The sequence below is a fragment of the Elaeis guineensis genome, chromosome 7 (assembly GCF_000442705.2).
Source record: "Elaeis guineensis isolate ETL-2024a chromosome 7, EG11, whole genome shotgun sequence".
NCBI lineage: Eukaryota > Viridiplantae > Streptophyta > Magnoliopsida > Arecales > Arecaceae > Elaeis > Elaeis guineensis.
The window spans coordinates 78,554,259-78,580,191 of NC_025999.2; the positions used below are offsets into that span (position 1 = coordinate 78,554,259).

The window sequence follows — 25,933 nt, forward strand, 5'->3', positions numbered from 1 at the left end:
GTGGCCCGGCGGCAGCCCCCCCTCCTTGGCCTAGTGGTGGCCCCGCACCACCCCCCTCCTTGGCCCAGCAGTGTCCCCGCGTGCCCCACCCCCTGGTGGCAGCCCCCTTTGGCCCGACGACGGCCTGGAGACGGCCCGACGGCAGCCCCCCTCCTTGGTCTGGCGGTGGCCCTGCGGCCCCCCCTCTTTGGCCCGACAGCGGCCCCCCCCGACGGTGAGCAGCCCCCCTCCTTGGCCCGACGATGTCCCCGCGCGCCCCACCCCCCCTTCGACGGCGACCCCCCACCCCTTAGCACTCCACCGGCCCAAGACCCTCGAGCAGCAGTGGCCCCCCTTCCCCCGACCAACCCCTGCCTTTGGCTGTCTGCCCACGATCGCCACCCCCCTCCCCTGGCCTAAGGCCCTCGACCGGCGGCAACTCCCCCACTAGGCAGCGATGGCCCCCCTTCCTCGGTTGGTGCCTTCCTACCACCGATCCGTGTCTTCCTGCTGACTGCCCTGTCCGACGTCCTTCAGTATTTTTATTTTTTATTTTTGTCTCATTATTATCATTATTATTAGTTATCATTAATATTGTTGTTTGCTATATTTTATTTAGAAATAGATTTAGTCTTAATTTAAAATTCGATTCAAGCCTAATTTAAAATTTTTAAATATGTTGCATTTCATAGAACCGTAGACCCGTCAGTTGACCAATGTAGGATATTATACGACATCCGTACAAAATATATATTTAGTTATATATTTTTGTACGAATGCCGTAAAATATATACATTGGTCAATTGATTATCCAGTTTGGACAGTTTGGGAATTGCATTTAATTCTATAGGTAATTACATTATTCAAACGATATACAGAGGGTTCGAGAGAAATTTCGGACAACATTTTTCTTTAGTTCTTCTCACACATTTTCAGCTGTATGGGGAGAACTAAAGGAAAATGCTTCCGAAATTTTTTTCGGTCCCTATTGCGTATCGTTTGATTATTGTAATTAACCTATAGAATTGATGTAATTTTCGAATGGGATAGGATCTATCTGTGCCTATTAGTTGATGATAGGATGCATTTATCATGTAAATCTTTTAAAACGATAAAATAATTACTAATACTAAATTTTATGATTTTGATATTGTCATATATTTTTTTAAGAAAATGGCTAGTACTCGGGTTCGTCTACTATTGTATTATGATGGCATAATACAGAATGATGCAGCTGGCATGCAGTACAGTCACCCTGCAAATCAGATGATTAGGATATCTTCATCATTATCACGTCAAGAATTATTGGACCATTTATACAGTAGTATTCCTGTAGACAAAGAAAAATATGAAATAAAATTGAAATGGAGATCTCCTAATTTATCGGGACAGTTAATGCAGAGCAAGTATATCTTAGTTCCAATTGATGACGATGAAGATGTCGAAGAAATGCTAACATTTTCTTTGAAAAATTCAGAATATCAATTTTTAGAATTATATATTGAAAAGGAAGATGTACCGAGCTTTGGATACTATAGTCGGTTTTTAACCCAAGCGGACAATACTCTTGGGCCTTCCTCGTCTTTCGTAACTCCTATGGTGCAAACCGATAGTGTTGAGGCCATATTTGCAGAATAATATTCTACTACTGCTGGTCCTAGTTGTCTAATTATTCAAAGTCCTATGGTGACTTCTCCTGTATCTTTTGCTATGGTGACTTCTCCAATAGTGAAAGCAGTAGTAAGTGTGGGATACGATACTCAAATAAGGAATGATGACTGGATAGATGGTAGAATAAATACTGATAATTTAGGCTTTGAGTCAGACGAAAATGATGATGAAGACTATTGGATGGATGAGGACAGTAGCAGTCATGATGATGATGAAGAAGTTGAGCATGGTGATGAAGATGTTCAGCCTAATATTAATGTAGGAGAACCTCAACCTCGTTTGCACGAACCCTCATAATTTTTAATAACATAAATTTAGATGATGGTGGTTGTGTTAGTGCTGGTCAAAGATTGAATTCTGACTATTAATTTTGGGACTCCTCGATGACTGAATTTTTTAAAGATCTAATATTTGAGAGTAAAGATTATCTAAAGAGAGCTGTTGATCTTTATTACATTATGAAGCATCGGACATACAATGTAGTTTAGTCACATTCAAAATTATATCCGTATGATGTGCATCATCAGGTAATGTTCAAAATTATAAATGGAGACTTCGTGCTGCATTATTAAAAAAATATGGATATTTTCAAATCACAAAATATAAGGGTCATCACACTTGTTTGTTTACGGGGTTGAATCGAGACCACAAACATGTTAGTAGAAGGATGATTGGCATACTAGTCCGACATATTATTGAGAAGGATCCCGATGTTAGAGTTGAAGCTATTATGGCAACCGTTAATGATCAATTTCAATACACAGTATCATATAGAAAAGTATGATGTGGAAAGCAGAAGGTATTGGTTGATATTTATGAAGAATGGAAGCCGTCTTATGCAAAATTATCCTATTATATGGCTGCACTCCAACATGCAAACATTCGTACTGTTGTTTCATGAGATTTTTTTCAAACTACCAATTTTAATATTTAAATTTTAAATTATATTTTCTGGACTTTCAAACCATCCATCTAGCGTTTTAGCCACTGCCGTTCTGTAATCAGTATTGATAACATGCACTTATATGAAAAGTTTAAAGGTAAGATGTTAATTGCAACAGAAATTGATGCAAGAATGAAATATTTTCATTAGCATATGCGATTGTGGATGAGGAGATGACTGCCAGTTGGAGTTGGTTTTTTTCCAGCTCAGAACATATGTCATCAAAGATAGAAATGGAGTATGCTTAATTTCTGACAGGCATCAAGGTATATTAAATGCCATCGCAGATGAGTCTATTAGATGGAGTCTGCTACGTGCCTATCATCGATACTGCTTAAGATATATCTACAGTAATTTAAACACTCACTTTAAAAATGTGCAGCTCAAAAGAGCAGTATGGCAAGCAGGAAGCACTCATCAAGTTTGCAAGTTCAACTTTATTATGGGTAGAATCAGAACAGTGAATGAAGAGGCTTGGAGTTGGTTGTTTAAGTTAGAAAAAGAGAAGTGGATATTGGCACATGATGACAGCCTGCGCTATAGTATCTTAACTATAAATTTGTCGGAGGTTTTTAACAGTATTTTGCGAGGAGCTAGAAATGTACCAATTACAGCTTGTGTTCAAATGATATTTTATCGTCTTGTGAAATACTTCAATACGAGACATGTCCAAGCTTTAAGATATATACAGGAGAACCCAAATAATCTTTTTACTCCTCATGTTGCTATTAAGATTGCTGAAGATCAAGTTAAAGCTAACCAATACCGAGTAACAACGTTCAACCTTCAAAGAGGTATATATGAAGTGCTTATGAGGAGAGCAAGTGCAGGATTACAAGGTGAAAAAATTTTTATACTATTACTTTAACTAAAAAAAATATTTTTGTGAAAAGTGGAGCATGTATAAATATCCATGTTCACACGTTTTAGCTGTGTGTCAAGAAATTGCTGTACATTTTAGTAGATTTGTGGATGATGCATATATAATTACAGCATATATGAATGCTTGGAGTGGCGAGTTTAATCCATTACCACATGAAGATTATTACATATATACACGTATGTTCAAATGTATTCCTGATCATCATCGTTTGAGACCCAAGCAGAAAGGTAGACTAAAGTCAACAAGACTGCGAAATGAGATGGATGATAGGCAAATAAGAAGTAAGAATCATGTGGTATTTGTAAGGAATAGGATCATGATCACCGTCGCTGTCCTAGGATACTTCAACACACTTCAACTTCAAGCAGTGAAAGAAATTAAAGGCTCCGAAGATGTATTTTCACTATTGTTTTATGTATTTATGTGAGATTGTATTTTCATTGTTATTTTATATCCAGAGACGAACTGAATTATGTGTTTAAATTATATTACGTGATAATATTGTGTTTAAAATATATTTCTCATAAAATGAATGGTTATCATATTTTCATTTTTTAATATACTTATGATAATACCATTATTTTAGATTCATTAGCATATTATGGCTTACAATCCGCGGCATCCTGACCCTCGAGACAGTAGTATTCTTACATTGCAGGAGCACCATCGATCACAGACTATTTTAGATGACGGTGTAAGCATTCCAATCATACTCTTACTATTTATTTTTTTTTGAAAAGTCATATATGTTATCTAATTATTTTATCTTATTGCAAGAGCCCAGATACATTCGTCTACAATGATCTGATGCTAACTTCTGGAGGACAGAGGACATCCCACGTAGAGTGATGGATTATTTACGATATCTTAGATTTTATGGAGTGTATCGGATTGGTCGCATACAGATGGACATTGGTCTTATTACTGCTTTGCTTGAGAGATGGTATCCCGAGATACACACGTTTCATCTTCATTTGATGAGGCGACCATCACGTTACAGGATGTCAGCATCCTTACTGGACTATTAGTTGATGGTGATCCAGTTACTAGAGTTGATCCCACACTTACCATTCCAGAGTGGCAAGCTTTGTGCTTGCGATTGCTAGGGTTTGAGCCCGACGTTCAGTTTTTCGATCATTCACGACTCAGGATAGAGTGCTTGGATGATCGTTATCGATATTTTCACATTGGGGATGATGCACCAGAGGAGATGGTGCAGCAGTATGTTAGAGATTAGATACTATGATTGTTATGTGGTGTTTTATTATTCGATACTTCATCGAACAAGATGAAGTTGATATTTTTGCCATTATTAGAGGGTTTAGACTTCGCTCGTAGGCTCAATTGGGGCAGTACAGTACTAGCTTGCCTGTACAGGGCTATATGTTGGGTTCTTATGCTGATCAGAACGAGATTGGTGGTTATCTTGTATTATTATAGGTATGTGAATTAAAAATTTTTATTTTAAATATTCTATTATAGTTCAATTGGGTATATCATGTATATTTTTTTTGAAATTTATAGATTTGGGTATGGGAGCGGATGCCGACTATCAGTCCATTACAATGACAGTTGCTCGAGATGCCACCAGAGCAGCATGACCCTGATGTTCTATTCAAACTAGACGGACCATTAGGATATAGGTATAAAAATATTGCTTCTTTACTTGAAATTTAGTATGTTTTAAATCCGATAAAATTTATTTAACATGAGTAGACTGTGAAGCAGATGGAACGTTGCATTCAACGTTCATCACGTATCAACGAGAGTAACACTGGTTTATAGGTGCCAGTTAGATACATTAGTTGATACACATAGACGGATAAATTTGATTTATTTATAAATATCATTTTACAGTATTCATAATCTATTAAAATTTTAGCTTACTAATTTTTTTTTTAGTTTAACTTTATCAGTTTTTGTGGGAGTCATATACAGATGAGATATTGGCTATATTGCCGCAGATGTATACAGTTGGACATGACATATGGACTGCTAGGATGTCATTTATTTATTTTGATGTGGTGGAGTGACATCTTTCTGATGTGTCATGCAGCAGTTTGGCCAGATTCAGAGTATTTCAGAGCAGTTTGATACCAGCCAGAGACTTTATCGTATTGATCGACGAGAGAGAGCTCGTATTGACTAGCGTATCAGACATACAGAGTACATCGCCATTTGGAATGCACGTCAAGATCACATAGTTCATGGTGATCCCATTTTGAGAGACTGTCCATATACCGAAGACTACATGGGTTGGTTTCTTAGCATTACAGTGCGAGTTATTGGACAGCCTCGGTATGCAGTTCAGAATACGAGAGTGAGAGTTCTGCTGTGCATCTTTTGGTAAGACCATGAAAATTATACTTTATATCAATGTATTTATTTCTAATAATTAAAATTAAAAATATTTTATATAGTTCTGTTATATTTTTATTTTATATTTTACAATATATTGCTAATTTTATTTTTATTATGTAGACTGATTATATGTCAGGTCTTGTGTTGGACGCTCGTCGTGCTTTATCTATGGCTGATGAGGATGAGCGGATCTGCATACTGCGTGAGATGGAGAGAACAAGTTCGAAAACACTGGTGGCGATTGGTGTTGATCCAGATAGCTGTGCACCTTGGTATGGAGCAGCCGATGTGCCACATATGATATATACGCCGTCACCATATGTTTTACATATGCGATCACCGCATATTCCGCAGATGTCATCACTGCATTCTGCACAGATGCCACCACTTTTTGATCCACAGATGACAGGGCCTTCTTCCTACATGCCCCAGATGATATCACCGGGTATCAGTTGGCCACATGAGTATGATACTTTCTTTTCAAAGCCATCCATATATCCAGATGAGGGGATTGAGGGTGTCACTCAGTCCGCAGATGCTTCAACAGCACAGCAGACCATTCCTGAGGGGATTGAGGAGGTTATTCTGAGCAGTATGACCAGCAGACCTCCATTGATATGGGGGAGGAGCCATCACAGCAGATACAGGAGCAGGAGCGGCCATTGAGGACCTTCCTGAGAAGGTCCAAGCGATCACGGCACCGCGACGTCTTTGTGGGACTTAATATTTTTTAGATTTGTACTTAGTATTTTTGAGATATTTATTATCCTTTTTTTTTACACTTGATATTTTTATTCTATTTTATATTATTAATTATTATTTTTATCAAAATTATTTTAATTTTAAATGATTGGATGTTATGCTTTGTAGACATAGATACACATAGTCTCATGTGTCTCAGAAGATTAGGAGAGAAAAATTATGCTAAAAGGGCTATAAAATTATAACGTAAATAATAATAATATATCGAGTAATTTAATTATATTTTTTAAAATATCTAAAAATAAGCTAAATCAGATAAGTCGGTGGGGAACTAGTAAAGTTTAGACGATTTTGAAGCAAATGAGATGAACCGGACCATACTGGTACATCTCGATATGGTACGAACACAATTGCTACGTACAGTGTGGTATGGGCTGGTACAAGTCGGTAAGGCACCGGTACGATATGGTGCTTTTACCAACCGCTCGGTGCGATGCGGTTTGGGTCGAAATAATCGGTATGGCACCGATACTGATCGGTATGAGGATGACATGGATTGATTTTTTTTTTTTTTTTGTGGGCCATTGAACGGCTCTGAAAATATCATTTAATTAAAATTTATTTAAATTCAAAAATAAGATTTAGTTTTTTTTCGTTTTTGCTTGCGATTTTGAAAATGTCATTTCAAATAGGGAAACAGGTATATTTTTTTTAATTTTTTTGAATATTTAATAGGTAAAATATCATTTCTAATAGCAATTTTTTTTATTATTTTTTTTCAAAATGGCGTTCTCAAAATTTGCTGTTAAATACCAAGAAAAAACCTGAAAAAAAATAAAGTAAAATAAAATAAACTTTAGTTTAAATAAACTTTAATCTTAAATAAATTTTAATTTTAAATAAATTTTAACTGTTACAAAATAAAAAAAATTAATTTTAAATAATTTTAATGACCCTCCAAAAAAAGAAGAAAAAAATAACATAGTGGTGCCGATCAGTACCGGTGCCGTGCAGATCGTACCAGTGCCGTATCATCACCGTACTGATCAGTATCGATGTCATATCATGGTGCAGTATGGGCCGGTACAGGTTCGTAAGGTATCGGTACGGTATGATGCAAGCACCAACCGCTCGGTTCAGTGCGGTTTGGGTCGGTACAGGTTCTCTTTTTTTTTTGGAAAGGCCATTGAAATTATTTAAAATTAATTTTTTTTTATTTTATAACAGTTAAAATTTATTTAAAATTAAAATTTATTTAAAATTTAAATTTATTTAATATTAAAATTTATTTAAATTAAAATTTATTTTATTTTATTTTATTTTATTTCAGATTTTTTTGATATTTACAGTATAAAAGAAATGTATTTTTGAAAATGCCATTTCAAACGACACTTTCAAATGACGTATTTTTTTTTGAATAGTAATTTTTTTTAAAATTTTTTTGAATTGAAATATTGATTTTGAAAAAATTATTTCAAATGACATTTTCAAAAATACTATTTCAAATGGTGATATTTTTTTTTTTTGATGTAGTGATCTACGTGGGATGGGAGTGGAGGACATGGACAAATGATGTTTTATAAATTTATATTAGTTTGATAAATAAATTAAAAAATATATTAATTTGATAAATAATTTTTTTAATATTATTTACGTAATTAACGCTCAATGTTCGTACGGACTGCTGATCAGTTCAATACCATACATATCCGTAACTTATCATGTCAGGATATAAGAAATAGGGAGTCTCAGCAGCGGTGGGGGGCGTGGGTGGTGGGGGCTGCAGGATGGAGGAGGGTGGATAGGGATGAGAGAGGGGAGAGGGAGAGGGAGAGGGATGATCAGATGAGGTCTCCTAGTGCTCCATTGCTGGGATTGGAGTATTCAAGGGATTTTCCTCAATCGCTTGTTAAGAAGAAACCATAGCCTTCAAGAGAGAGAGAGAGAGAGAGAGAGAGAGAGAGAGAGAGGCTTGCACTAAGACAGTAATTTATGATCCAACCCATTAACTCAGACCACTTTAAGCAAGTTTAGATTTGACCCAACTAGTTTTAGGTTTTGAATGGGTCAACTTGTCTAAATCATTAAATGGATTGAGTTCAATTTAGTTCTTTAACCAATTAACCTATTTTGACCTATTTAATTATTGAATCAAATCATTACTGAATCATTTAATCCATTTAAGATTTATTTAACCCATATAAAATCTTTTTAATTCATTCTGTCTTGTTAGCCTAACCTGCTTAACATGCTTAATCATTTAAATATATTATTTAATCTATTTAATCCATTTAATTGACTTGATCTATTTAATAAATAAGTTATACAGATTAATCAATTATTTATTTAATAAACAAATCAGATTTGGATATGAATTTTTGTATATTTAATAAAAATTAATTTTAGATTGATAATTTTTCAATCTGACATATATGCGAACCGGTCTAATCTGATCCGATCATCATCCCTACTTACTACTCATGGCCTGGCAACATAGAGGGGGGAGAAACGAGTGGCAATATGGTCTGAACCATTTAGTTCGGATCCATATGGCAATCTTTGATACCAGAAAAAGTTTAAGCAAGACAACCTCAACAAAAACCAGGGTGCACCGTGCCCGTTTGTACTGGATAAACTGCTACCGAAATTGTAAATTTTGAGGGAAGAGAGAAAGAGATGGAAGGTTGTACCCAAAAAAGAAAAAAAAAACAGATGGAAGGAAAGAGCATTTGTGGTTGTTATACAAATAAAGAGGCTTTTCATGTTAAATATATCATCAATTAGCCCTCTTTGTCCGGTTTTCAGGGCACGTAAGGCTGTTGCAAATTATATGATATGCATGCCTCCAAGCCAACCGGCTCCTGTCATTATTTTTCCGACAGACTACGTGACTAGAATAGCGTTAAAATCCTGGAGCGCACAGTTGTCACAGCTTGAAACCTTGAAACATCTGTGTGCCAGAGAGCCTTACATTCAAAGAGAAAAGGACTGAAACCTGGAAGCTTAATAATCGTTTGCCGATTTTAGCCACATCCGAATAAGTCTGAAACCCATGAGACCACTTAAAAAAGAGAAAAAAACTGTTTTAGGTGCTATTTGTCATCGCCTTCGTTTTTTTCTTTTTATAAAAATAAAAAATAAAAAAAATATTTCATTTTTTTAAGTTTAAAAAATAAATATATTTTATATAATTAATAATTTTTTAAAAATAAATATTTCAATGGTGAAAGTATGATCGTAGTTGCAATGAAGATAGTTGATATTTAATATTGATGGTAGTTATGATGATAGCACTGGAGAGATGATGGGGATGATATCGTTGTTGTGGTGGAGGTGACAGGTGGTAGTAACGGAAACAATAATGTAGCAAGGGTGTCAATGATATAATAGAGTGATAGCGATAATAATAATGGTATGGTAAAAGAGTGATGTACTAATAGTGATGATTATAATAATAATAGTAGAAACATTAGCATGTAGTGGAGGTGGCAATAATAATAATAGCAACGGCATGACAAAAAATTGATGAAAAATGGTAGCAGTAATAATAATAGAGATAACATAACAATGGCGGTGGCTAAAGTGATTGTGGTGGATTTAAGCTTGATGTTGGTGGCGGTGATAAAAATTATAATTTTTTATGTTAAAATATATTAATAGTAAAAAAATTATTTTTATTTTTTAAAAATATATAAATAATTTTTAAAAATAAAAGTATAATTGGTAGTATCAAATATATATTTTTTTATTTTGATTTGAAATTTATTTTCAAAAATGGAAAAAAAAATTATAAAAGCGATGGCAAACGTGCCCTAACATCTTCATTCAAATTTTATGTAATTTAGTTTATCTCGTGGGAATCAAAATTGTTGGAAAGGTTTCGTCTAGAGTACGTGCGCAGAGAGTGACATGAAATTATTGAAGAAAGAGAAAACAACAATTATTGGCATCTTGTTCGTATTTTATGTTCACTGGGCTCAAGATTGTTGGAGGTTAGTGCATAGACATTCAGGGGGGGTCTACATAAAGCTACCGTGCTATCCCATTTGACGAGGATGGGCAAACGAGCAAGCTGTTCACAAGTCAAGAACACGTTAATTTGGCTTCATTTGGCTTGCTTCATTTGGGCTAGAGCCACTCAGAGCTTGTTCCAACTCCTTCAATTGAGCTCAAAATATAAATATTAACTACCAAAAATAATTTATATTATTTATTATAAATTTATATAATTTATGAAGAATAGGATATATTTTAGTTACAAGATTGAAATATGAACAAAAAATAAGTCCAACTTATATAAATGAAAGTTTTGAAAGATTTTTAACCCTCATTAGATCTTTTAAATGAGACATTCTTGAGCAGCCCGAGTTCAGCTTGGAATTTAAGTGAGTTGGCTTAAGCTCCACTAAATTATAAAATAAGCTAAGCTAGAGCCATTGCCCGTGTTCATCTCGTCCATACTGTTAAAATGATGACCATTTTCTCTTTTTACCGGTTGCACGCTCGCATTTCATAGTTTTGCTTGGCAGGTGTAGCAAGGCTAACCAATGTGTAGCTGCTCAAACCTTGAAGACTAGATCAAAGCTGGAGATCTCACTAAGGATGACAATGGATCGAAATAGGTTAGATCCGCTAACATCCATATTTATCCTGTAATTAAAAATTTCATATTCATATCTGCCTTATCCCCATCTTAGATTAAGTGAGGTCGGATAAAGACACCGATCGGATCAATAGATAAGAAGGATTGGATCAGATTAGAAAAAATAAAAAACTCATCATTTAAATATTACAAAATAATATAATTTAAAAAAAAATTAAATTAAAATTATATCAGATTAAATTTGAAGCAAAATATATCATTATTCATATATTATCCGAATCCGTTTCAGATATTTTTTTCTAAAACTCACATCCATCCTAGATTCTCGCCAAATCAGGCCAAATATCCAATGGATCAACTAAAATTACCATTTCTATATCTCACAATGCTCGCATACAGTGTGAACTCCAACCTTCACCCATCCCAAAAGGGACAAGCGGTTGTGCTGTCAGAATCAAAGTTCTACATTTTTGGTCCTACCGAGTCTCCTTTACCCTGAAGATGTCCAGTCTTGGAGCAGTCGGCAGAATTTTGATCAAGTTTCACACAATGCAAAATAATTTGCCTGACCTACGCCATATGACTCTGCACATTGATAACCATGGCGATTGCAGAGGGTCGTTTCAATAATTCCATTACAAGAACAGCCTATGAGTGTAGAAGCTGATCCTTTGACATGCTCAAAATCAGAAACCTGAAACGGGTTGATCCTAGTTTTGCTGGATTCAGGGTGTGCACTTGTGCACCCTGGATGGTGAATGGCGCAAGGTTAATTCTACCAAGTGGATCCAGTAATTAACACAGGATAAGGAAATAACTCACAGACTGGTTCCACATCCACAGAGAACAAGAAGACTCGCAGATTTCAGCCAAACTTACCCTGCAGTAATTGATGGAAAGCGTGGAGAATTCTGTCAGAATTTAGATGAGACAGCACGTACGAAGATGTGCTACAAAATTTCCAATATCTGATGAAAACACTAATTTATGGTGATATATAGACACGAGACAGCATCCTGTGAAGAAGTAATGGACCAGCTTCAGATTTTTTGCCTGATTCTATCATCAACCTGTAGCAGCCCCTTTCCTCCTAATAAGGCCAGTAGTCATTGCTACCTGGCTTTTTCACCAAGATTTCATTGTATTCAGGGCGTGATGTCTGTAGAAGATCTTGACTGTCAGTAAATAATTCATTGGTGATCTAGGACAAACATCAGAGTAAAGCAGATGCAATAATTTATAGCAAGAGATTAAAAGCCCATATGGTACCCCTCTGGTTTTTTGTTTTCAAAAACCCAAGAAGAAAAGTAAACTAGACTGAAAATAATGTCAAAAGAAACTCTTCTACTCTTTATATTGTTTTGTAAGATCTTCAGAGCTTTTGGTAGCAAAGATCATTTGCTTCCATTAATGTGAAAATAAAAGCAAGGAATAGCATAAGTTTTCTGCAAATGCTATCTTCAACATCAATATACATGACAATTCACTAATTTCTATAGAAACAAAAACACAAAAAAAAAAAAAAAAAAAAAAACCAAACGGTTGATCAAAAAAATAATAATACCAAACAGGCCCTAAATAAACATCAAGTCATATAGTTCTGAATGTCAAGATGGACTCACATGCAGTGGACTCCTTTTTTTATTAAAAAAAAATTCATCATACATCTTACTAGGAACATAAATAGAGAGCCAATTGGTTCCCACTTCATTTCCAATTTGTGCATGAACAGTCTCATTTGTACATCCAAAGAAATAGCACCAACCAGGTGCACAAAATTACTCTAATTCATAACAATTAAAGAGCCGTGATAGCCCTATACTATCGTTGCTGATACTTGATGTGATTCAAACTCCTTTCAGCCATCTATTATGAGCACGAGGATGCCATTTGGGTATCCGGAGAGCCCACCACTGTATAGGGCTTGAAAATAGTTTATCATGCTAATTTCTGCAAACACTCCCAGAATAGATCCACCTACTAGTCAACCTCATTACTGGGGCTTTGAGGCCTGTAAGATTTTACCAATTATGAAGGTTTAGATCAAGTCATTCTTCCTGATTAGATCTAAGAAATCCTTTTTAGCTAACTTTTTTGAGACTAGAAAATAGACCTTATTTCTGCTTCCTATTGGAATTAAAATGCCTCAATTCTGGAAGATATTGATTATAGAGTTACTAGTCACTGCAAGCTTACATTCCTTTTCTTTGTATTGATGACCACAGGGTTCATAGAAATCCACCTGGTTTGAAAATTTGAAGCTGTTTCCAGTTCTCCCAGTTCCATTAAAACAGTCCAACTGACTGAGAATCCAGTCATGGCGTGATAGTGCAAACATGAGCTAAATAGCATAATGTTGTCAGCAAGACGGATGTATTTGTACAGTGGCATCTCTACACCATTCCTGCTGGTCCAATCATTTGCTTATCAGGTTATAATTATGCATATTTACATGATACATAGAATATGTAATGGCATAAGGTTATATATTACTCTCACATTTTAAACTCATGCTAGTCTGTTCATAAAAATCTTCTTTCTATTCAAGATAGATGGGAACCATTCTCTTTGTTTTTTTTATTGCTGTAATAGTTGTTTGTTTTTTCTATTTGGAGGACCAACCTATAGAAGGGACAAGGTAATGGTAGAAATGCCATTGTTTTACATTGAAACAAAGGTTAGATTATTAGAAAGTAAATCAACAGATAGCATATGAGCTCATCATAGTACCGCTTAATGCTTTAAGTACAGGCACCGAACTCCAATTTGTTTGACATCATGTTGCTATCATGCTGATATGGTAATATACTAACATTTTATGTTGGACCATGCTGGTACTGCTCTTGGTACACTAAAAATCCAATTAGTTAGATTTTTATTTTTCTTTTTTCTTTTTAGTTGATTTATTCTTTTTTTTTTTTTGTGTCAGTTTACCGAGCTTTAATGGCTTTTCAGGATTCCATGACCTACAACATCTAAAACCCCATAACATGAATAGGGTCAGTTAGGGTCTGATATAGTATGATTTGGAACAATTTAAAGAAATAAAAAATGATTTTAGTAAAATACTCTATTTATCAATCACGACATGAAGAATAAAGTCATAAAAATTACAAACGAGGCAAGCAAAACACATCCAATTCCTCCAGCCAAGTGCCATAGAGATCATCTATGGACCTCAGAGATATTCAGGTCAGCTTCATAATCAGGGCCTTGAATTTGTTACTAGTCTAGATAGTATCTGAACCTCTGACTATTGATACCACATCTAATATCATCCTAATGGCCACCTTCCAATAACTTTGTGCTATGGTTCCTAATGGTGAAAACATGATTTCATGCTCCAATGCAATTCTTATGTGCTAATGAATAATGTATACTCTTGTTTCACTAATGACCATATGAAAGTTAGTAGAGGATCATCATAATTACATGATGGTTTCTTGGTCCCAATTTGATGTATATTTCTCATTACATTTGCAATACACCTTTCTTACATAGCAGAATGTTAAACAAATTGAGAACATTGCAGACTGCATGAAACATATGACAAGATAATACTTAGGTACAAATAATAGGTTGCCCACCTTCACATCTTTATATAAAGTTCGGTATTGTTATCTACAACGGAACCAACTAAGAACTTATGCCTATAAAGGAGCAGAATCCATAGATAATTGCAAGCAAGGGATCTCACTCCTCAATCATTTATATGTCAAAATAGTTTCCACACAAAACCTTCCTAATTCCAATCAGAAATTTCATGCATTAGTGGCTAGTTCTCGACTTAAGTTCAAGCTATGAAGTCTTCAGTTGTTGCATTATATCAGGCTACAACTACCTTTTCCAGGATCTACATTAGTGTTTCCAATCGTTGATGCACTTTCATCTTTAGCTTTACCATTTGACAACTAATGGTTCATCAAGACCATCTAGTCCAAGCATAGATATAAAAAGACAAACTTAATGGAAAAGAGAGACATTTTAAATCTTTGGTTGTCCATCAGCTCCATCCAAAATTAGTCAACATACTACTCTTTCCTTGCTTCTAACCTGGCCTAATACATGCATGAGGACATTGTCCCCATAAGAGGATGGCATTGCATGTTAACAACCTTTCCAACAATTGCTCCTTAAGTCCATATATAAAAATGCATGACTCTCTTGATTGTGAGCCTTTAGAGTGTGTCTTCTTTCTACATCAACAAAATCAATTTCAACTCTAAATAACAATGTGTACCATGAAACCACCCTCCATGCACACACATGTGATACCCAACCAACCATGCGATGATAAACAACCTCAAGATCAAGTTAAAGAGAAGCCAGCCTTCATGTTATAATCTTAGGGTCTGAAACAGACAAACAATAGAATGAAAGAAAGATGAAGAGTATTCTTCTAATAGAAACCTCTCTTTTCAATTATGATCCATAATCATAATAGCAAGACTTATGAATAATCTATAAATCCTTTCTCATCATTCATTCCTCCATCCTCAATATATATGAGAAATTCAAGTAGATGGTTGAAACCTATTCTTTTGAAGGATGGATGCGTTTGGATGTCCCAGAAGATCACGATGTGTTAGGATTTTTGAAATGGCTACTCATGATTTTGTAATGTCAAATGTTTGGCTATGTGATGAAATTTCAAAAACATCCGAAAATCATCAAATTAAAAATTTCCACTTGAGTAGAAATTTTGAAAGACATGTTTTTCTCTCATTATTATCTTTAAATACTTCCATTTTTGAAGTTTCTTCATCTGAGAAATAAACACCATGAAGACAACCTCAGCTTTAAAGTCCAAACATTTCAAATCATGAAAAAGAAGGAAATCATAATTTTTGAATCTAAAACCTCCAAACGCAGCCTAAACAGACCAAAACTTCATCAAAAATCCTACACAAACTCTTGACCAACTCCAACAAGACTAATTCATAAATTATCTCATAGAAGAATTCAAGAGCACTTAATGCAAACCCAAAGATAAGGCTTGATTAATTTTTTAAATTTTTCTAGTAAAAAGACATCAGCATTGAGACTAAACCAAGACAAATCCAGCTTAAAGAAATTTTCTTTTACCAATATCTAGATAGCAATTTACTTGTACCCAGTCAAATGATTCATCTCATAAAATGAATGCCCATCTAAAATCCACATCCCAAAACCCATCCACAACTGAGTAACATAAATTAAAAAAAAAAAAAAAAATCCGTAACTGCAAGAAAAACTCTCGCCAGGTTCAATCTCAAAAATAAATAAATAACAAGTAAACAAATAATAAAAAAAGAGAACAAGAGAAATAAAATGCGCAGATTCCCAATTCATAGTTAAAACTGGATAGGCATCTATGGTTAGTAACTTGGGCTATATTTCCTCGTAAATTGGGTGAGAAATCCCAAAACCTAGGGCTGAATATTGATTCGTTCTAACTTCACATAAAGCTGTCACCTTTCACAGGAACTCGATGAAAGGATTAAAAATTCAAACGAATCTCATATAAATTTCTCATTTTAAGCTATTTTATTTTCTTATTGGATCAGGACCCCTCACCAGATCTTTAAAAATGAGGAAGGCGATGAAGAAGAAGAGGAAGAAGAGGATCTCGAATTCGGCCAAGCGGACGAAGGCGAACACCGCGCCCACCGCCCTCGTCAGAAGCGACTCCCGCCGGACCGGGCCGCCGCCGCCAGGCCTCGGCATCGCCGCCCTATAGGAATTTTTCCCGAGCTTCCACGCCAACAGAGTAGAAATTCGCTTCTCGTCGATAGACTCTGAGTCCAGGGCAGGCTCTTATAACCAAAACAAAAAGCGTCCGGGATGGGCCGGGTCCCTCGAACTTACCCTTTTTTTTTTTTGGGCTAAATTACGATGACCTCCCTTTAAGTTTGAGATAATTACAGATTTTTATCTAATATTTTTTTAATATGAAAAAAAATTATCCATACAAATCTTATATAAGTATATTTCAAAAAATTTAAAAATAAAATATTTTTGAAAGACTGAGAAATCAACTTTGGATTAGTCCACAAAATATCGTCTGAGTATTCTGAGATAAAATTCACAACCCAGTCAGCTACAGTATTGACATCTCGAAAGACATATCGGATAGAGAGAGCCCCACATCTAACTATCAGGATGGAGATATCTCATAAGATATGATGATAGACAGCTCCCTACATACTTCCTATATTTATGACATCATTGTGGCAGAATCATTCTCGATAACTATATGTTTTATGCATAGAGTCTTCCGAGCATATACAATCCCAGCTCAAGCAACTTAAAGCTTTGCACCTAAAATTGAAGGCTTGAAAAGCTAGCATCCTCCCGCTGTGATTAAGTTGGAATCAAGCCCGCAGATTACAAACCAACACCTCCAAGCCTGCCACGAACACTACCATTAAAATTGACTTTAAGGTACTTTGGAGGAGGGGGCTCCCAAGTGATAAATACCTATCGGGTCACTCCAAGAGCAAGGTGGCAATCCCAGATTGCCGAGGCTCTCAAGGTAATATCATCATCTCCACTGCAAGGGTGGTAGCTCTCTCCAAAATGAACTGCACTAAGGTCCTCTTAGACTCAAAGACCAGCTTATTCTTTGCCAACCATATATGTTGGGCAATATATGTGGCGTTGATAACTGCGCCGTGGGATAAAACATCCCCAGTTCTCAACCTCAGTAGGTCTACGGAGGCCCTAATTGGATCATCAACCTAAATGGTCTGATGGTGAAGACCAGCCATCCTCTAGATATGCTTGGCTCGAGAGCATCAAAAGAGGAAATGTGCCAACATCTCCTCCTCCCGAGCATAGCAGGGGCACTCTAGCTGGATATCCAGGCCTTTCTCACACAAAAAAGATTTGGTCTGAAGATATCTCTAAGCTACCTTCCACAAGAAGGGACTAACTCTCGGATGCACTCCAAGCTTCCAAATCCACCCACTATTTAGATGTCTGATCGACTGCTGATAGTATAATCGGTAGAGATCAGCCATCACAGGCCTCAGTATATGAGAAGATCTCCAGACCCTAACATCCAAACTGCAGAAAAGAGAGGTTGCTGGCCTTAGTACTCGCAAGCCTACCTACTCTCTAAAAAGGCTAATCACCACATTAGACTTCCAACCCTGACCGTCGGTGTGGAGAAGATCACATACCCTCATCAACTCGGTCATCTAGATACTAATAAATGTCAGCCAATGAATCAATGGGATACACTACAAAAAAATTGACTATTAGCGATGGCTAATTACCATCGCTAATAGTCAGTTTACCGTCGCTAATGCTATTAGCGATGGTTTGTCGTCGCTAAAAATCCAACGACAATACTCTAGTCGCTAATTGCCATTATTAACGATGGTGATTTACCGTCGCTAATAATGACAATTAGCGATGGTAATAGTTTTTTATTTTTAATTATAATTTTAAAAAAATTATTAGTCACGACATTAGCGATGGCCTATCATGACTAATAATTTTTATTTTTTTAAAATTTATAATTAAATATTTTAAAACTTATTTTATAATTATTTTTTAAAATCTGTTATAAATAAAATAATAATTTTTGAACATAATTATAAATAAAAAATTAATTATATTACATTAAAAATTTAAATTATTTAATATAATTTCTTGTAGGAAACTAAATGAGCATAGCTGTTAATAGTGGATGTCTGTTAAGTCATTGAAATGTGGAATAGATCAAAACAAACTATTCTCCATATCCATATTGAAGTGAAATGGCAAAAAGATTATAAAGATAGCCAAGAGGAAGGGGCGCAAATAAATAAGAGTAAAAGAAAGAAGTAAAGCATGTAGGATTTTTAAACATTTTAAGATGATCGATGGTACTTTTATACTTTGATTTCATAGTGTATTTCATTACTTTGTTCACTGAACTATAGTGAGCTGATTTGCTCCATAAATTATGCTGGATAAAAATTTGGACTATTATCAAGGTGTGAAAATTACCCAAATATTAGAATGAATAATTGGAAGCTAGCCATTAAATAAGGGCACTGCTTGCTTAAAGTTAATAAGAAAGTATGCATATGGTGGCAATGGCTGAGAACACTCATTGATGTCCTTTCTTATTTCAAATAACCAAAACTATCATTCTTTGTCAAGAAAAGTTCTAAAATAGATCTAATCTTGTAATGACAGATACAGCATATTCTTGACTAGCTATATTTCTTTATTTTTTTATTTAAGTTATCTGAGGTCAAGACAAGAAAATGTCAAATAAAATAATGAGCTCATTGTCAAAAAATAAATCCTATAAAAATAAATTTTCTTTAGAGATGCAAAAATTTTTCTTCAAAAATTTGACTATAAAAAATTTTCATCCTTGCATTCACAAATTATTTTAAGCAATCCAAGATTGTTTCTTATTCTGGTCATCATACATGATAAGCCATCTAAGGTGCAACCAACATTAATTGATATTAGCGAATCAATCAAACTGGATATGTAAAAACTAATATCAAGGCATTTAGGTTTGGAAAGTAGAAGACATCAATACATAACAAGTGAAAATTTATTGTTTAACAATATTAATCTATGATCAAGTAGGATGAATCAAAATTTTGATACTAACTTATTTATAAAAGGATATAAGTTTTGCTGTAGCATCAGACCAACAAATGCAATTTATATTCTTAAACACTAAGAAAGTAGAGTTAGTGTAATATAATAATGTACTTGATTTGCTTTACGACCAGGCTCTTGAATGCATGTACTCAACTCGGTTAATCTACAAGCATGAGAATTATTTTCAGAATCATGGACAAGTAAACATTAAACTAAGCCCTTGGATACAAAACAAGATCTGATAACATAAAAAAGACAGTGTGCACGTGAAACTAGCTAAATGATAAAAAAATAAAATATTAAAGCATACACATGTAAATAATGAAAGTTTAAAAATAAAATACTATATCAGATTTTCAAAATCATGATACATGAATGGGCAGTATAGAATTACCCAATAACTCCTTTGACTGCAATCCAACCATGTTATCACTACAATTCTCCACTCTGTATGTTAACACCTAGATAATAATAAACCACCAAACAAATTATCAAGAAACCATTAGAAACAAAGATCCAAAAGATTAAACCATTACATACTGATAATCAGAGACCTGACGGGGGAGGCGGCCAAGGCTTAGGGAGGTGGGAGGCGATCGAGGGGTTCAAGATCGACGGATGGGGGCTCAGGGAGGTGGCCGTAGGAGGGGGGCCGGAGGCTTTGGGCTGAGGAGGCAGGTCGGGGGCTCGGGGCTTAGGGAAGCGGCCGACGGCTCGAGGAAGCTGGATCAGGTGGTAGGGGAAAGAGGGGACCAGAGACAGTCGGGGGGAGGTAGGCCGAGGGCTCGAAGAGGCGGGAGGTGGCCTAGGGGGTTAAGAACCAATGGACGAGGGCTTAGAGCGATCGTGGGGTCGTGCCGAGGTCATCGGGGTCGGGGCGGGGGCTTGAGGGCCGGCGGGGTAGGGCCGCGGGTTGGGGGGCGGGGCTGGGGCCGTGGGGTTGGGGCAAGGGCCATGGGGCCGACTGGGGCAGGGGTCATGGGGCGGCTCGAGGTGAGGCTGATGCGGGGATAGGGGCGGCAGTGTCAGAGCGACTGTGGGACACCAGAGAGATGGGAGGAAAGGGGGGTTGGGGGGGTGAGGGCGTCGTCAAGAGGAGGATGAAGAGCGAGAATGGGAGAGAATGAAGGGCGAGCAAAAATTTTTTTCCTCATGGTAGTTTATATGGTGGACTATTAGTGATGACAAACATATCATCGCTAATCCTATTGGTAAAGATATTAGCGATGGCATATTTGTCGTTGCTAAAATCCATCACTAATAACCATGACTCCATCCCTAAAAAATTATCTGAATATGATATAATTTTGAAATTTAAAATTTATATTTATCATTCATTATCTAAATAATTATCATTAGAGTATCATCACAAAAAATTATCTCTATCTGATAGCCCTAGCTATGTCGATCAATAAAATTTAATTTCAACGGTCACGAACGGTCCATGATGATCTAATAGATAGAGACCACGATGGATCTAAAAATTTACAATGATGATCTCGATAATATTTATAGCATACTATCAAAATTTTACTTAAATCGAATATCATTATCATGATCAATTTAGCATAGGATGATTTCGATCGTTAAATAAAAAATGAGTGATCAAAAGGCCAAACGATATATGATTAAGATATTTTTTAGATAAATAATCTTTGCTAAAATTTTAATTATTTATACGATGATGATCGTAAAATTAATCTATGCATATATGAACCATCCACGTTAAGTAGATCTTATAAAAGTACAAGTATAATTACTTGAGGACTTTAAGAATGAGTATCAGGAGATATAGTTTTGGATCATTCATATATGCATAGTTTGAATTTTATGATCATCATCGTACAAATGATCAAAATAGTACAAAAATTATTTATCCAAAAAATAGTATTATAATCGAATATCGTTTGGCCTTTTGATCACTCGATTTTTATTTAACGACCAAAATTATTTTATACTAAATTGATCATAATAATAACATCCAATTGAAGTAAAATTTTGATAGTGTGCTATAAATATCATCAAATTATCGTTATAAATTTTTGGATCCATCGGTGGTCTCTATCCATCAAATTATTATATGATCGTTGGTGACTGTCGAAATTAAATTTTAATGATCGACATACCTAGGGCCATCGGAACGAGATATTTTTTATAATAATATTTTAATAATAATTATTTAGATAATAAATGATGAAGATAGATATTAAATTTTAAAATTATATCATATTAAAAAAAATAAAAAAAAAATTTATGACAAACGTTCCGTCACTAATAGTTCTATCGCTAATAATTATTAGCGATGGTATTTGCCATCTCTAATACTTTTATTCCATCACTAATAATTATAATAAATAAAATTTTTTTTTTATTTTTTACGATGGACACACCGTCGCTAATAGTACCATCACTAATGGTTATTAGTCACGGCACTTATCGTTGCTAATATTTTTTCTACCATCGTTAATAATTTTAATAAATAATTTTTTTTGATGGCTAATAATGTTAAATAATATTTTTTATTAGCGATGAGGAAATATCATCACTAATAATTAAAAATTTATCGCTAATAATATTTAAAAAAATTATTAGTGATGGTAAAATCATCGTCGCTAATTGCCATCAGTAAAAATATTTATTAGCGATGGCTGTCTACCATCGCTAATAGACCTGTCAACGGGTCAGGTTCGGATCGAAACCTGAATATCCAGATCCGGACCCGATCTTAATTATTGGTACCGGACTTGGACCCGAATATCTGATGGGTCTAGCCTTGAAGTACCGGACTCGGATCCTAATGGATCTTGGATATCCGGATCCAGTTCTGGGATCCAAAACTCATATTCAAAGTCTCACAAAAAATACCTAAAAATTATACAATAATCTAAAAAAATATCTAAAAATTATACAATCATATGATCATATAAATAAAAATATAAAAATTATTCAAATTCAATAAGTAAAACTTTAATTAAAATATTTAAAAATATAACAACATACAATTATAATAACAATATAAAATTATAAAATACTCGATGCATTGTCAAATTTTAATAACAACATCATACAGTTCCATCCCAATTTGTTCCAACATTCCTCACAAGTCGCAACTCCAAATCAACTTCCTCTATGCCATGAGATAATAATGAAGGCTAATCAAAAGAAATATAAAACATTACTTATTCAACATAAAAAAAACTAACAAATAATTTTTTTGTTAATAAAATAATATAATCAAAAAGCTTACTTGTTAATCCTCCACCTTGAAATTCAACCACATCAAAGCTCAATGGATGTTCCAACAACATCTAACAAAAATATCATATTTAGTAAAGATTATGAAAATAAAAAATAAAAAACTAAATTAGATAATAATTAAAATTTATCATTCTTTGTGGATTCAAGCCAATCATTGATAGTCAACAAAGCTTCAACAATCTCTAGAGCTAAGTATGATCGCCTCTCATCAATCATCCTATCACTAACACTAAATGCTGATTCAGAAGCAATAGTAGTAGCTGGAATAGCTAAAATATCCTGTGCCATCTTTGCTAAAGTAGTGTACCGAGCATTATTCATCTTCCACCAATTCAAAATGTCAAAATTATCTTTTCTTGAGAACACAGCTTCCTTCAAATATTTTTTCAACTCAGATTTATTAGAATCTCGAATAGTGAAAAATGAGCTCGACAATACCACTCATCAAAGTCATGCTCATCATCCAAAGATACACCCCCATGGCTTGCATTTGTATTTTCATTTGTTGAACCACTTGACATAAAATAACTTGAATTCCCAGCCAGCAATTCATCACCCCCATATTCATTATACAAATCAAACATAACCGTACAAACTCTATCAATATAATCAAAAAAATCAAAACCATACAGTTGATCATAATAATACTTCACAATATCAATTTTGAATCTTGAATCAAGAACAGTTGCAATTGCTAATGGCAAAGAACATTCTTCCCTATTGTTGCTCCTTGGATTGATTTTGATGATTACAAAGCATTTGAAGGAGTACTAATATTTTTCACATGAAAAAGACTTATTGCTCTTCAGGGGTAAAATCATAATTTTACCAAAATTCTGATTTGATAGCATCAAATGATAGAACAAAAGATTTATAATCCATTGATGAAAATTTTATTATTTTTGGACTTGTATTTTGAAAGATATGCATGTTTGAAAATCATGAGTCGACCCATGAGTCGACTCATGGCACATGAGATGACTGACACGCTGAAATTTCTGACCGGCACAGACTTGGCACACCCTGTGAGTCGACCCATGAGTCGACCCCCAAGGCATGAGTCGACCCATGAGTCGACCTCTGTGGGTTTTAAGCCAAGTTTACAGAACCTTGCATCCCGTTCGATTCTCTGATGTTTTTCCACAGAGGTCGACCCATGAGTCGACCCCCAGGCATGAGTCGACCCATGAGTCGACCCCTGTGACGAGATTTTTCTGCAACGGCTAGTTTTTAATCTATTTTAAATACTTTTAATGCTCATTTAATGTGGTCTAACGGCTCTATTTCAGCCTAGAATATTTTTCACTATTTCTTGAAGCTATAAAAGGGACAAAAAGGTGGGAAACGAGAAGGAAAGAAAGAAGAGAGATTTTGAAAAAAAGATTTCAAGCAAACTTTTCAGCCCTAAGCAAGAGCTCACTCAAAGTATTCAAGAAGCCTTTAATCCAAGCTCACCAACTCCTCAAGTGCACATTCAAGTCTCCAACCACCTTGAGAAAATCAAAAATGGTCTTCTTCTTTTTGAGTAAAGTATATTTAAAGTCTTATTCGCTCATTAAAGAAGCTTTCTTTGTACTTACTTGTGCTATTGATTGTTATACTCGGTTTGAGTGATTGTTTTTATTTTGGAAGGGTTCCAAAACAAGAAAGGTTGATCCGAACCTTGAATCGGAGTGTATTGGGTTGGCTTGTACCTGAGAAATAAGTGGATTAGCTTGGGATAGCTAGAGTCGGAGTTTTCGACATTTGTATTCGTGTTGAATACAAGTTAGTGGATTGAAATTCCCAAGTAGAGCTTGGGGAGTGGATGTAGGTACAAGTTGGCACCGAACCATATAAATCTTTTTGTTTGTGGTGTGCCTAATTGCTCTTCTTTAACTCTTCATTATTTTCTTGCATTCTTGCTTTTAGCCATTAGTCTTGAATTAATTTTACTCTCCCTATTTATTTAGCTATTGTCAAATATTTTTCATAAGTCATAAGTTAAGCTTAAAATTTTTAGAAATCCAATTCACCCCCCTCTTGGGTTGCATAGCTGGGCAACAAGTGGTATCAGAGCCCGGTGCTCTAGCCTACTTTGATCTAAACAATCAAAGAGCCAAAGATCTATGGCAACTCAAGTCGGCACTTCTCTAGCCGAGGGGCAATCCACTAACCGACCTCCACTTTTCAATGGGTCTAATTACACCTATTGAAAAGCTGGATGAAAATATTCATTCAAGCACTCGACTATGATATGTGAGTATCATAGTGAACGGCCCTCACACACCCACTAAAATTATAGATGGTGTGAATCACCCGAGAAAGAATGGGATGAGGTTGATAAGAAAATGGCCCAATTAAATGCTAAAGCTATGAATGTTCTTTATTGTGTTTTGATGCAAACGAATTTAATCGCATTTCTACTTGCTCGTCTGCTACAGAAATATGGAAGGTTAGAAGTAACCCATGAAGGAACCAATCAAGTAAAGGAGTCTAAAATCAACATGCTTGTGCATAAATATGAATTATTTAAAATGGAGCATGATGAGTCCATAACTGAAATGTTTACTCCTTTACTGATATTATAAATGGTTTAAAGAGTCTTGGTAAGTCCTATACTAACAGTGAGCTTGTAAGAAAGATTCTCAGTCCTTACCAAGAACTTGGAAAGCCAAAGTGACCGCCATCCAAGAAGCCAAGGACTTGAACATTCTACCCTTGGAAGAGCTTCTTGGATCATTGATGACTCATGAGCTAAGCATGAAGCAACATCAAGAGGAAGAAGTCAAAAAAAAAGAATAATTGCCCTCAAATCCACAGCTCCACCAGATGAAGAAACTGATGACACTGAAGATGAAGATCAGGATGAAGAAATGGCACTCATTACCCGAAGATTCAAGAAATTTTTGAGAAAAAAAAACAAGGGATGAGGAAGAGGCCATTCACAAAAGGAGAA

At 35.2% G+C, this 25,933-nt stretch overlaps 1 protein-coding gene across 1 annotated transcript; it reads right to left on the bottom strand.

The window, feature by feature from the left end:
* Nucleotides 1-12,005: 12,005 nt before the first annotated feature.
* Nucleotides 12,006-16,933, bottom strand: LOC109504969 (uncharacterized). Its single transcript, XM_019846564.2, has 2 exons — nucleotides 16,699-16,933; nucleotides 12,006-12,301 (listed from the first exon to the last, which is right to left on the bottom strand). Exons 1-2 carry the CDS (start codon nucleotides 16,846-16,848, stop codon nucleotides 12,233-12,235), a joined length of 219 nt encoding a protein of 72 aa, XP_019702123.1. The 5' UTR covers nucleotides 16,849-16,933; the 3' UTR covers nucleotides 12,006-12,232.
* Nucleotides 16,934-25,933: the final 9,000 nt, after the last annotated feature.

What these genes read in the sequence shown, in the direction of transcription:
- LOC109504969 (XM_019846564.2), bottom strand. Translation starts at nt 16,848, where the DNA reads ATGCCGAGGCCTGGCGGCGGCGGCCCGGTCCGGCGGGAGTCGCTTCTG. An exon ending in TCCTCATTTTTAAAGATCTG is followed by an intron (nt 12,302 to 16,698) that starts GTGAGGGGTCCT and finishes GATCTTCTACAG; the next exon opens with ACATCACGCCCTGAATACAA.